At 34.9% G+C, this 12,917-nt stretch overlaps 1 protein-coding gene across 1 annotated transcript; it reads left to right on the forward strand.

Annotated features, from left to right (window-relative positions):
- Positions 1–230: 230 nt before the first annotated feature.
- LOC145111598 (uncharacterized) lies at positions 231–2,352 on the forward strand. Its single transcript, XM_079047863.1, has 4 exons — positions 231–438; positions 530–1,147; positions 1,217–1,920; positions 2,023–2,352. The coding sequence occupies exons 1-4, from the start codon at positions 231–233 to the stop codon at positions 2,350–2,352; spliced, it is 1,860 nt and encodes a 619-aa protein (XP_078903989.1).
- Positions 2,353–12,917: the final 10,565 nt, after the last annotated feature.

A 12,917-nucleotide genomic window follows, 5' to 3' on the forward strand; every position in this document is an offset into this window, starting at 1 on the left:
ACGACCTCCAACTTTTAGCATTGACAATATTAGCTCCACATGTCATCATCGTGGTAGACCTCTTCTGGTGTGTCTCATTTCTTTGTTGTTGTGCCTCTTACTTACATTGATCAAGGATATGTATCATTTATATTATATATATATATATATATATATATATATATATATATATATATATATATATATATATATATATATATTTCTTAGCCTCTCCTCTCAACAACGAAGAGATGCGCACTTCCGATCGGCCAGCACCTCATAGGATAATTTCTTCACATACAACTTTTGATATTGGTGGGAATTCATTACATTCGACTATAACAGCTAACTCGAATGATCGGATTACAACAAATAACTCTGTTGTACATTCGTCCATACCAACTGTGGATAACGCAAGAAGTTCGTCTTCTAATGCATCACAAATTATACAATCTCAACGTAATCCTTGAATATATATTAATCACTTTTCCAACTTTGTAATAGCATGTCATTTCCTTATATTTAATTCCTTTAAATTCATGTTCTTTAGGTCGTATGTTGTCGTATTGGGATTGTGGCGATGCAACTCGCACATGTATACACTGTAAAGCTATATTATGGTATGAGGAGCGGACCATTAAAACGTATTCGCCATCCATTCCAAAATTCTCCATATGTTGTAGTGAAGGGAAGATTAAATTGCCTTTGCTTATGCAACCTCCTCAATTGTTGTGGAACTTACTGGATTACAACAGTGATCGACGTTCAAAAGTTTTTAGAAAACATATTATGCTTTTAAATCGTATGTTTGCATTCACGTCAACCGGAGGAAAGATACATACGAGTGGTAATGATGGTAGAGGTTCGTATACATTTCATTTGAATGGTCATAATCACCATAGAATCGGTACTTTGTTACCTACACACGAGGATGGACGTCCTAGATTTGCGCAGTTGTACATTTATGATACTGAAAATGAAATCGACAATCGATTTTATGCGTTACGCAATTGTGTTCCTACAAGATTAGATGTAACTATGCTTCGACTCTTGGTTCAAGAACTCCTGTCTATGCTAGATGAGAATAACTCATTGGTTCAATTATTTCGTATGGCTAAAGATAGGTTCCATGAGTCATCAACACAGTCGGTTAAGATTCGATTAATTGGTAACTGAACCAAAGACGGGAGACAGTATAATCTACCAACTGTATCTGAAGTAGCTGCATTGATTCCAGGTGATGGTAGTCCTATACACTCTCGTGATGTACTTATTAAGGATCGTGGTGATGGTACTGTGCGAAGGATAAGTGAACTGCATCCATCTTTTATGGCGTTGCAGTATCCGTTACTTTTCCCATATGGAGAAGATGGGTTCCATTTAAATATCCCTTTATCGAGTAATTCTACATCACACAAAAGAAAGAATGTTACCTTGAGGGAATATTATTGTTTTCGTTTGCATTTTCGGTTACATGAAGGTAAAACTCTACATAAAGCCGGTCGTTTGTTTCATACATTCATAGTTGATGCTTATGCTGCAGTGCTTGAACATGATTTAGATTGGTATAAGAGACACCAAAGTACTATTCGTTCCGAGCTGTATCATGGTTTGACTGATAGTTTATGTAGAGGCGAAACAAGTGCTTCATATGTGGGTCGTCGAGTTATACTACCATCATCACTCAATGGTGGACCGAGGCATAAGATACAACAATATCAGGATGCAATGGCCATATGCCGTTGGGCTGGAACTCCGGATCTATTTGTTACGATGACATGCAACCCTAAATGGCCTGAAATTGAACGTCATATTCAACAAATGGTACCTGGTCAACCAAGTACCGATCGACCTGACATTGTTGCGCGTATGTTCAAGATTAAGATTGATGAGCTGATGAATGACATAAGGAAAAACATCATTTTGGTCGTACAAAAGCCGGTATGTTTTCTTAATATATTTGTTTTCGTCTTTAATTTTAATGTATGTTATTTTGATGTATAATTTTAATTATATGTGTATGAAGTTATTTACACAATTGAGTTCCAAAAATGTGGGTTGCCACATTGTCCTTGTATTGTGTTTCTTCATCCGCCAGATAAAATAACCACAGCCCAAAAGATTGATCAATTTGTATCGGCAGAGTTGCCTTCTCAGGAAAATGACCCAGTTGCTTTTGAAGCTGTTCGTAGTCACATGATGCATGGTCCATGTGGCCAGCTTAACACTTTAACTCCATGTATGCACAATGGAAGTTGTTCTAAAGGGTATCCTAAGGAATATTGCGATGAAACTTTCGTTAGGCATGATGATTGGCCCTGTTATAAAAGGTCTAGCGATGGTAAAGGCAAACGACCTTCTTGCGACACATAGTATTAGCACGGTGGGGGCTTAACCCAACCATGCCGATTATCACACCAAAACTCCTAATATTTACTGGCATTAAATTTTATTTGAAATGAATGGTTGTTTAGTGTTAAGGTGTACCCTATATAAATATCGTAGGTTGATTCGGTTTTCCCATTAGTTATCTCCACCGTTAAGGCTTAGTTTAGCCTCTGGGGTTGTTGTTTTAGTAAGTGTTTGAATATGTTACTATCGAAGCTTCACTCAGCTTAACTATTGAACAAGAGGTAAGCGAAAGAGTTGTTAAGTGGGAACGTACCAGTAACAACCGTCGGGTCTTGGACTGCTTCGCCTTGACCCAAGGTCGGGACCATTTCTGATCCTTCTGCACCTTGATTGTTATCCTTGGGGCAATTGCGCCTGAAGTGACCGGTTCCTCCACACCCATAGAAGGTGTGACTGGTCTCATCATTGGTGTTGTTGTTAGGGTTGTTGCGATTGTTGTTGTTTTCATTTGGTTGACGATTCTGGCATGGATAAGTTCTACAGTATTTGGTGGTGTGATTCTTTCGGTTGCATTTCTTACAATGCATCTCCCGGCAGGCCCCATTATGATGGAAATTGCACTGGTTGCATTTTGGAAGGCTTCCAGCATATGGTCTCGTGGTTGTTGGTGTAATAGGGGTCATGGTCGCATGAACAGCAACAACATGTTGCTTCTTTGAGAACCCTTGAGTGGGTTGTCCCTTTCTCTTAGTTCCAGACTTCAGCTTCCTGCTCTTAAGCTTGGGGTTTGGAGTTCCTTGATAGGCTGTTACTTGTTGGTTTCCATGTTCGTTCCTTCGGCTGGAGTTGTCTATGCTATTCCCGCCTCCATTGGTGTTGTTTGCATTGATTTGTGCCATAGCAGCGGTTACTGCCGCTGTTACAGCAGCTTGGAATGTAGCAGGGTCCATCTGCAGGAGCAGTGTCCCGCGGGTGCGCTTGTTATTCATGCGGGATGGCATTTTCCTGCTGCATGTTGATAATCCAAATCGTAAGTAATGATCGTCATTTCTGGTTGTACTCTATAAATTTCGCATCTCGTCGTATGATTCTCATTGTTTCCATCTACATCCCTATGATGTATTTACGGTAGTAGGTAATCGCAGATTTGGCACGATCGTTACGTCCATCCTTAGAGTATATGGGTTGTTTCGGTTTCAAGATCCTTAAGTATCTAGCGGTTTTGAGGGTTCGGTTGTGCATATAATTGAATTTATGTAGTAATCTGAAATAAAGATAGCACATAATTGTTCCATTGGTAAGTACCATCTTAGTATACGAAAGAGAGTCATATCGGATAATAGGGGGAAAAGAAAGGCTGATCCTAATTGTGGCGGAAAGTGTCTGGTGGTGGTGCTGATGAAGTGGATGCACCTCAGAGACGAGCTACTTGTCGCTCGGTATCTCGTAGTCGTACTTCCCAAACTAACTATCTTGCTCGGGAGTCTCTGTTCACTTCGTGTGTTTGTCTCTCATCTCTCTCAATAGTAAACCGCATTTGTTCCGTTCGATTTGGGGTGTCCTGAGCTTGGTTATCAATACCTCGGGTGCGCCGCACCATGACTGGGAGGGCCCGATCAGCTGTCCTCTATGACTAAGATCGAAGAGACCTCGGTTCCTACTGTAGTGTGGTCGTATCCCCTACTCGTGACTCTATTTCCAAGTATCATGTGCCCACGGGGGCATAGGGCCACCGGGGCCCATATGATAAGTCGGTACTCTGGCTTTACGTGGAGGATTGATGGCATCGGATTCTGCATCCGAGTCATCATCATCATTGCCCTTGGACACTTCCTCTTCGAGGTCCACTTATTGATTCGGTGGGTCCATCTGCAAGTTCTACTTCGTGTTCCTCCTCTGGTTCTTCCTCTGAGTCGAGCCACCGATACGTTGTTCCTCATAATGTCGATTTGCTTGTCATATATGGTTGTCATATAAATGTTGAGTATTGCAACCAAGGCAGTCTGATTAAGTATCTTTTTAGTTACATTAATAAAGGCCATGATCGTGCCACTGCTGTTTTGGAAGGTCCAGATAGAACACGATCTTTTATATCGATGTTGCACAACGAGAATGAGATCGAAGAATATATTAACTGTCGTCACAACACTGTATCAGAAGCATGGTGGAAATTGTTGGGATTTGAGATGCACTATCGCTCGGTTGCAGTAGAAAGACTACCATTTCATGAAGAGGATTGTCAAAGAGTTTACTTTAGAGAAGATGATGATATTGCAGAAGTTCTTGTCACACCCCCGAACCAGACGACGGAAACGTCCGGGGGCTTGTGCGTGACTTCATCTTGAAATATCATTACAGTGAATATAATTGAAACATAACATCATCATCATCACACATGTAATATAACAACATTCATTGTTTACATCGAGTATTGTATTTGAATATTACATGCCAAAATAGTAAGAGTATGATGAAACAAAATATAACACAATATCCATTAGTTTGTGTTGATGACTATTTTGTGGTAAAAATAACATTTTAAACCCATTTTTGTCAAAAATATCATTTTTGGCTTGATTTTTTGTGAAAATACACATTTTTCTGGTTTTGGGCTTTTCTGACCTAGTTGTTGGAAAATTCGTAGAAAATTCATCGTAAGTCGAAATTTGGATCCGTAAATTATGGAAGTTTGGAAATTTTGTCTACTTTGTTTACAATTTTTCTCAAAATTTTTAATGGCTTCTAACGAGTGTGAAATTGCTCGCCTTCATAGGCTGGTCCGAAATTATTTCAAATCTGATAGGCAGTTTTGTAAAATTCGCCAAAAATTGTAGAAAAATCGTATGAAAACGTGAGAGTAGTCATTTTAAAGGTATAAATCTGAACTTTATCCATGTAAAACAGTTTTGAAAAATACTTCCATTAAGAGGGTCAAAACAGTCCGAGATTGGACCAAAACTTTTCTGTCAAGGGCTGTTTTATGAATTTAATTTATAGATCTTAGAACACAACACTCATTTTTGCTATTTAAAGTGTATAAATCCAAGATCTACTAGTTTACATGTATTATAGGTGATAACACATATTTTTCTCAAAGTTTTTATGAAGATCCAAGAGACAAACTTCATGTTCTTAGCATATTTTTAGTTTTATGAAGTAAACAACACAAAATCGCCAAATGGTTCAAGAAAACACACATAATCATGCATATACACATGGATCTACACATAAGACTTGTATTCTCCCCCAAAAACCAAGTAAAAATCGAAAATAGGGGGTATGAACTCACCTTGGGGTGATGGATCGGTTTTGATGAAGAAGTGGAAGAAGATTTTTGATCCTAGCAAGCTTTCTTGAGTAGATCTTGAACTTAGATGGTTCTAAGAACATGATCCACAAAAATATGGGTGTAAGAGGAGATTTTTGAAGAGATCAAGAGGTTAAATCATAGATCTAAGCAAAAACTTACCAAAGAGTGAGGACTTTTTGGTGGTAAACCTTCTTGAAATTGCTCTAAATCTCGAAAATCTTAGAAGCAAGTAGAGATGTTCTTGAGAGATTTGGAGGTGTTTGAGAGAAAATGTGTGTGTGTGTTTGGTGCTTTAGGCCGAGAAGAAAAAGAAGGGAGGGAAGAAAGAGAGTGAGGAGATGGAAGTTCTTTGATGCATGAGATTTATGAGTTATTTAGTGGGTAAATTGCATGGAAGTCCATTATACAATAATGATGTGTCTAATGCTAGTTAATCCCCTTATTTTCCCTTTTTTTTGTTTAGTTACTTGGGCTGAGAATTGGGCCTAAGATGAATGAAATTTAATTAGTTTGGCCCACTCTTGGCTTTGCTCGATTTTGTGAAGCCCAATAAATATGTTTCGGCCCATTGGGCCTTTAAGTGCATTTACGGCCCAATTTGACCTAAAAGAATGGATTTATAGTCTCTTAGGGTTAATTGGATTAGTTATGGCCCAATAAGGCCCATTAGGGTTAGAATGAATCATTCTATGCCCAAATGGCCCAAAATGTTATAGATTGACGAATTGATGATTTATTGGTCCCTTAGGCCCAATAAGAGAATCCTAGTCCATAATGAACTTGAGCTGGGATTTCTAGGGTTTCCAACCCTTATTTGAACATATGAGATGTATTTGAACGAGAATAGAGTATAGTATTCACTTAGAGTACAGGATTTTACAATGGATGATGTTTACATGAGAATAGAATTTACTAGCAAAATGCCAGTTGTGACAGTTCTGGATAGGAGGGTATCTGCGGTGTCTAAGTTTACTGAATGGATGAGAGCAAATCAATTATATGCAAAAGCCCGATTGTTAACTTATTCAGACTTTCCGACGAAGTTTACATGGCATGAAAAAGGGGATGTTAAGGAATGGAGGCCACGTAAAAATGGTTTGGTTATTGGTCGGTTATATTTTGTAAATCCAAATGAAGGAGAAAGGTATTATCTTCGTATGCTACTAAATGTTGAACGTGGACCCTGCAGTTTTAAAGATATTCGCACTGTTGATGGTGTTGAGCATCCGACCTATATGTCTGCTTGCAAAGCGTTGAGGTTACTAGGAGATGATGGTGAATGGGTTGAGTCAATCCAAGAGGCTTCCCAATGGCAGTCAGGAAAGCAACTTCGAGAACTATTTGTAACTATTTTGTTATTTTGTGATGTTACTGATCAAGAAAAGTTTTTTTGGGATTCTTTCCCGTTTTTATCAGAAGATGTTGCTTATAATCAACGTAGATTGCTTGATAATGAAGATCTAATGTTCTCGCATGATGAGTTGGTAAACTACACTCTGCTTTATATCGATAATATTTTATATGGGAATTGTCGTTCGTTAGTTGATTTCGCCAATCTACCTCAGTTAAACCATAGTTTGTTAAGTATAGGTTCGAATAGGTTAATTGCTGCTGAGCGGACATACAACGTCGAAGAAGAAATAAGGATTTTCAATGAGCTTTACAGTGGTTTAAATGTGCAACAGAAAGAAGTTTATACTATTATAATTAATGTTGTCAATGAAAAGACAGGTGGCTTTTATTTCTGGTTGTGGAGGGACAGACAAAACATATTTGTGGAGAACAATTATTGCTTCTATTCGATCGCATGGAAAGAATGTTTTATCAGTCGCATCATCTGGCATTGCATCTTTGTTATTACCTGGTGGTCGTACAACGCATTCCAGGTTTAATATTCCTATTGATATTGATAAAGACTCAACTTGTGGTATCGATGTTGGCTCAGATCTCGCAGAGTTGATTAATATTGCTGAGCTGATTATTTGGGACGAAGCTCCACTACAACATCGTTATTCATTTGAAGCTGTTGATCATGCATTTCGTGATGTATGTCGTAATTATGTTGCTGGATCTGAAAACAAAGTGTTCGAAGGGAAAGTGGTAGTTCTTGGGGGTGATTTTCGTCAAATTTTGCCTGTTATTCAACATGGATCCCGTTCTGATGTTGTGTCCTCTTGTATAAACAAATCAGAAGGTCTATGGAATTCACGTCGCTTTTTTGTTTTGACAACAAACATGCGTTTGTCTGATCAAAACATTACTGGCGATGAACTTATAAAAATGCGTGAATTTAGTAAATGGATTCTTGAAATGGGTGTTGGTCGGCTTCCTACGTGTACAGTTGAAGGTGAAGACGATGGTACATGGATCACTATACCTGATGATCTTCTTATTCCTGTTGCTGATAATCCTATTGATGCCGTTACATCCATTGTATTCCCAAATATTTTGAGTAGACTTAATGACATGTCTTACATACAGGAACGATGCATCCTTTGCCCGACAAACGATGATGTTGACATGATCAATTTACATGTGCTTTCTAAGATGTCTGGTGACATGCATGAAATGTTAAGTGCTGATGAGATTTGTCGAAGTACTGATAATTTTTCCGAATTGGAAATTATGTATTCTTCCGAATTTCTTAACACGTTGCGGTTCTCAGGAATTCCAAACCATGAGTTAAACTTAAAGGTTGGTGCACCGATCATTTTGTTACGTAACTTAAATTTGCAAAGAGGTCTGTGAACGGTACTCGGTTGGTCATCACACAAATTAGTCGGAGGGTTTTGGAGGCGGTGATTATTACTCATATTGGAGAGAAAGTATTAATTGGGAGGATTGATATGACTGCATCGAACACAACATGGCCTTTTAGATTTAAAAGAAGACAATTTCCTGTCAAAGTTTGCTTCGCTATGACAATCAACAAAAGTCAAGGGCAAACGTTTAATCATGTATGTGCTTTCTTGGTGAAACCTGTTTTTTCACATGGTCAGCTTTACGTGACAGCGTCTCGTGTAACCTCTCGTGCTGGTCTTCACTTCTATATTGACAACAAGGGGAAGTGTGGTAACAGTATGACAAAGAATGTTGTTTACAAATAAGTTTTCTATAATTTACCATTACATGGTATAAACAACATTGAATGCGTGCATTGCAAGTTCCGATATAGGTATAATCCTGTTCATAAATGCATAAGTTCATGAAGAGGCTTATTTCTTAACAGGTAGATTTTTTTTTCAGAAAAATAATCATGTAATGGTTTGTTCATCCTTTTTTTTTAATAGAAAATTTTCATATATTATATTTGATTTATTAAAAAACTATAATTTTTTAAGGAAATATATATATACGCATCATTTACTAACTTCAAACATTCGGTAGTAAATTAACAACTACAATCCCTTTAATACTTCCATTAGGGCTATTAATGTAATTTATTTATTTATTTATTAATTTTTTTAATTGATTAGGATTTTTTTAACTTAACGTTTTACCCTAATTGATATCGTCTATCTCCATTGAATATATCCAACTTATCCCTCATTCCTATTTCTCCGCTGTTAACTGCCAACGATCGGTAGCTCCACGTTCTCTTCTAATGTTTCAACTTATTCGATTGTTCAGGGTCTCCAAACTCTTGTCGATCACTATTGTCGTCTGGTACTGTATATTGTGCTTCAGGTATCAGTAAACGTACTTGCCTCTTTTTTGATTTCATAGTATACAGAATTTGTGCGTGCAAGGTTAGTCTTAGTTAATTTTTGTTTGTTGAAGAATGTACTAATCGATTAATGATGACACTGATTAATGATCACACTGGTGCTGTTCTAAATTGAAGTTCTGGTCAATTTCTTTATTAGTAATTTTGATTTATGTTGGATATCGATCGTTTGATTGCAATTTTGATTTTTGTTGGATATCGATGGTTTGATTGCAATATGTTATGGATATGTATATAGGAAGACATGACGATCAGTTCCAATTATCTGATGATAAGTGATTTGAGGCCTAACATTACTGATAAGTTGCAAGTACATGTGATGGTCTCACGTAAGTGGACAACATACAACCCTTCAACAGATCGTGTTTTCTCTTTAGATCAAATTCTTTGTGATGAAAATGTAAGTTTATTTGATTAAGTATTTCTGACTTTGCATTACGATATGGATTTTGTATGTTATGATATTAATTACATTTAACAGGGATCTTCTATTCATGCAACCATTGCAAGTTCATTCATGTGCAAGTTTACTGATGTTGTACAAGAGGGATGTGCTTATAGGATATATAAATTCTCGGTTTTACCTTGTCAATCATTATATCGGCCACTTCGTAAGGACATCTTTATTAAATTTCTTGCTGATACGTCAATTGCTGCTTCCCACTTGCCATCAACACTCTTTCAACGTTATGTTTTTGACTTATTTCCGTTCAATGAGCTTAGTTCACGTGTTGGTGACGACAAATATCTTACAAGTTAAAATTGTTTTTCTACGTTTGTTATTAGATTGCAAAATCTTAAGTAACTTCTTATTAAATTGTAGATGTTATTGGGAATCTTTGTGAGTGGGGTTCTCTTGAGGAAACAGCACGACCATCTAACTCATGTAAAGTTGGATTGCGAAAGATTGTTCTTTCTGATCAAAGGTATATTATGATTATATATATATATATATATATATATATATATATATATATATATATATATTAATATGTTACAACATTGGTTGATGGTTATTACTAAATTTATTTGGTACAGTGATATGAAAGTGAGTATAACATTGTGGGGTAAGTTGGCTAAGAAGTACACCGATGAACACATCAAAAGTTTTAAGGAGATGAAAATTGTACTCATTGTAACGTCTTGCAGAGTTGTATTGTTCAAAGGTGTAATTTCATTTTTTTATAAATAAGATGTTAATTATGTTTACATGTAATATATATATATATATATATATATATATATATATATATATATATATATATATATATATAAATTTTGTATTTGTTACTATTGTAGGTGTTCCAAGTTTGAGAACTACAGTTGGATCTGAATTGCTTTTTAATCTTCTAATAGACATTGTTGCTACATACAAATCAAAGTAACCGTGTTATTATATTTATTATTTGTTAATTTGTTTTAACACATTTATCAATATACGTTACTTTTTTATGTTGTCGGATTATAGTCAAGCGATGCATGTCTTGCTTCAATCGGAGAGGCAAGTTGAATGTCCTTCTGTGGCAACCATTGAAAATATGTATAGTGATATACAAAAAGACGTCATTGAGGAAGTACCTTATTACTATGAAATATCAATTATTATAGTAAATATATAATTAATTATATCTATTTTTCATTTATGAAGGGTACACTGTACACTGTTGTTGGAACCATCATTGACATAGACATGTTTAATGATTGGAAGTTCATTCAGTGTTCACGATGCTATAAGAAGGGTGCTTTCGTTGATAATCGCTATTTTTGTTCTGGCTGTCAGAAAAATATAATTAACCCGCATCAAGTGTATGTTTATATATATACATATACATACATATATATATATATATATATATATATATATATATATATATATATATTATAATACTTATATGATGTTTCTAAATACTTTTGTTTAGGTATAAGTCGGTAGTTGAAGTAGCTGATAAGGATAAGCAAATGAGATGTGTTTTCTTTAATGAATATGCTACTCAACTTATTGGCCTTACTGTTGGTGAATTAGTTAATATGAATTTATTGGAGGTACTGTTGTGTGTATATATATATATATATATATATATATATATATATATATATATATATATATATATATATATATATATATATATATATATATTTTGAAACACCCACACAAATGCTTACATATAATACTATTTTATTATGTTTTTATAGGGTGGTAATGATCCTAATTGGGTACGTACTTTCCCGTTTGAAAGGTTATGTGGTCTAAGTATTGTTTTTTCAATTAAGATTGACCATTACAATTTGGCACCACAATATGTGCGTCGTTTCACGGTTACTAAATACCTTGGTGCAACTTGTAAAATTCCAAACCTAGAAAAGACGTTGCCTACAAATGAGGTCATTTCTCAATTGCAAACAACGGTTGTCGAATCATTGTTGTCTCCATCATCTGCATCAACGGTAAAGTTTATTGGATCTTACATTATAAAATTTTTATTGTATTGTCAATATTATTTTACAATATGTATTTTTTTTTTGTTTTGTATTTATTTTTTTGTTTGCTTATCAAGGAGTTTGTGTTTTTCATAAGTGCAATTATCATGTAAATAATCTTAAATTTACAAATTATGCTACGGATCATGTTTCGTTTATTAAATGATTTTTACTACATATTTTCTTAAATTATCTTAATTTAATATGTTCATTATTCATTTTTTTTCGTATTAGGATGACTTACGTAATGTCAAAGATGAGGGTTTCAGTGCTTCTATTTCGGAATTAAATCATACGGAATGTAAAGATGTAAGTTATAATGTTTTGTTTACCAATTTTATTTCTGTTACATATTGAAATTCTTCATTTGTTACTTTGATATTGTTTTTTTTGTGTGCATACTTAGGATGATGTTGGTTTATTTCCGATTCAAACAAATGTTGTTGAATCAGTGTCACCTAAATCAGCAACATCAACAATAAAGGTACTGCTTATTGTATTTTTTACTACAAATTATATATATAAGTTATATTCGTTATATCTTATGTTTCTTTATGTATTTCACTTGCACAATTATTAGGTCGTTTGTGATAATCATCATGTTGATGTTTCTGACAAGCTCATTTATAAAGTAAATAATATTGAGTGCAATAATTAATTCATACCATGTTTTCTTTCAATTCAGTTTAAATTGTTATATATTTAGTTCAATTACATTATTTGATAATCTTATTATTTATCTTTTATTTTTTCTTACTAGGATGCTTCTGGTAATATGAAAGATGATGCTATTGTGGCACCTATGTATGAGGTTAGACATGTGAAATATATTTAATAATGTAACTTGTAACTTATGTTTTGTCATATGGTTTTACTTATGTTATTTTCTTATAATTAGGTTGCTTATAATAGTAATGAAAATGATGGTGTTTCAAAAAGTGTATCTGATGAAAAAGATGTGGAAGATAGTGACAGATGTGACAATGTATTATTATATTTTTTTTTACTATTGTTGTATATTTTTTTTAGGTTTGAAGTTTTCTTATTCTTCTTATTGATCTATTCAATTAG

Source organism: Lactuca virosa, chromosome 5 (assembly GCF_052849685.1).
Source record: "Lactuca virosa cultivar CGN04683 chromosome 5, Lactuca_virosa_CGN04683_v6, whole genome shotgun sequence".
Taxonomy (NCBI): Eukaryota; Viridiplantae; Streptophyta; class Magnoliopsida; order Asterales; family Asteraceae; genus Lactuca; species Lactuca virosa.

Coding starts and splice junctions, on each gene's coding strand:
- LOC145111598 (XM_079047863.1), top strand. CDS start 231: ATGCGCACTTCCGATCGGCCAGCACCTCATAGGATAATTTCTTCACAT. Junction 1,148..1,216: donor GGTTAAGATTCGATTAATTG/GTAACTGAACCA, acceptor CATTGATTCCAG/GTGATGGTAGTCCTATACAC. Junction 1,921..2,022: donor TTTTGGTCGTACAAAAGCCG/GTATGTTTTCTT, acceptor TACACAATTGAG/TTCCAAAAATGTGGGTTGCC.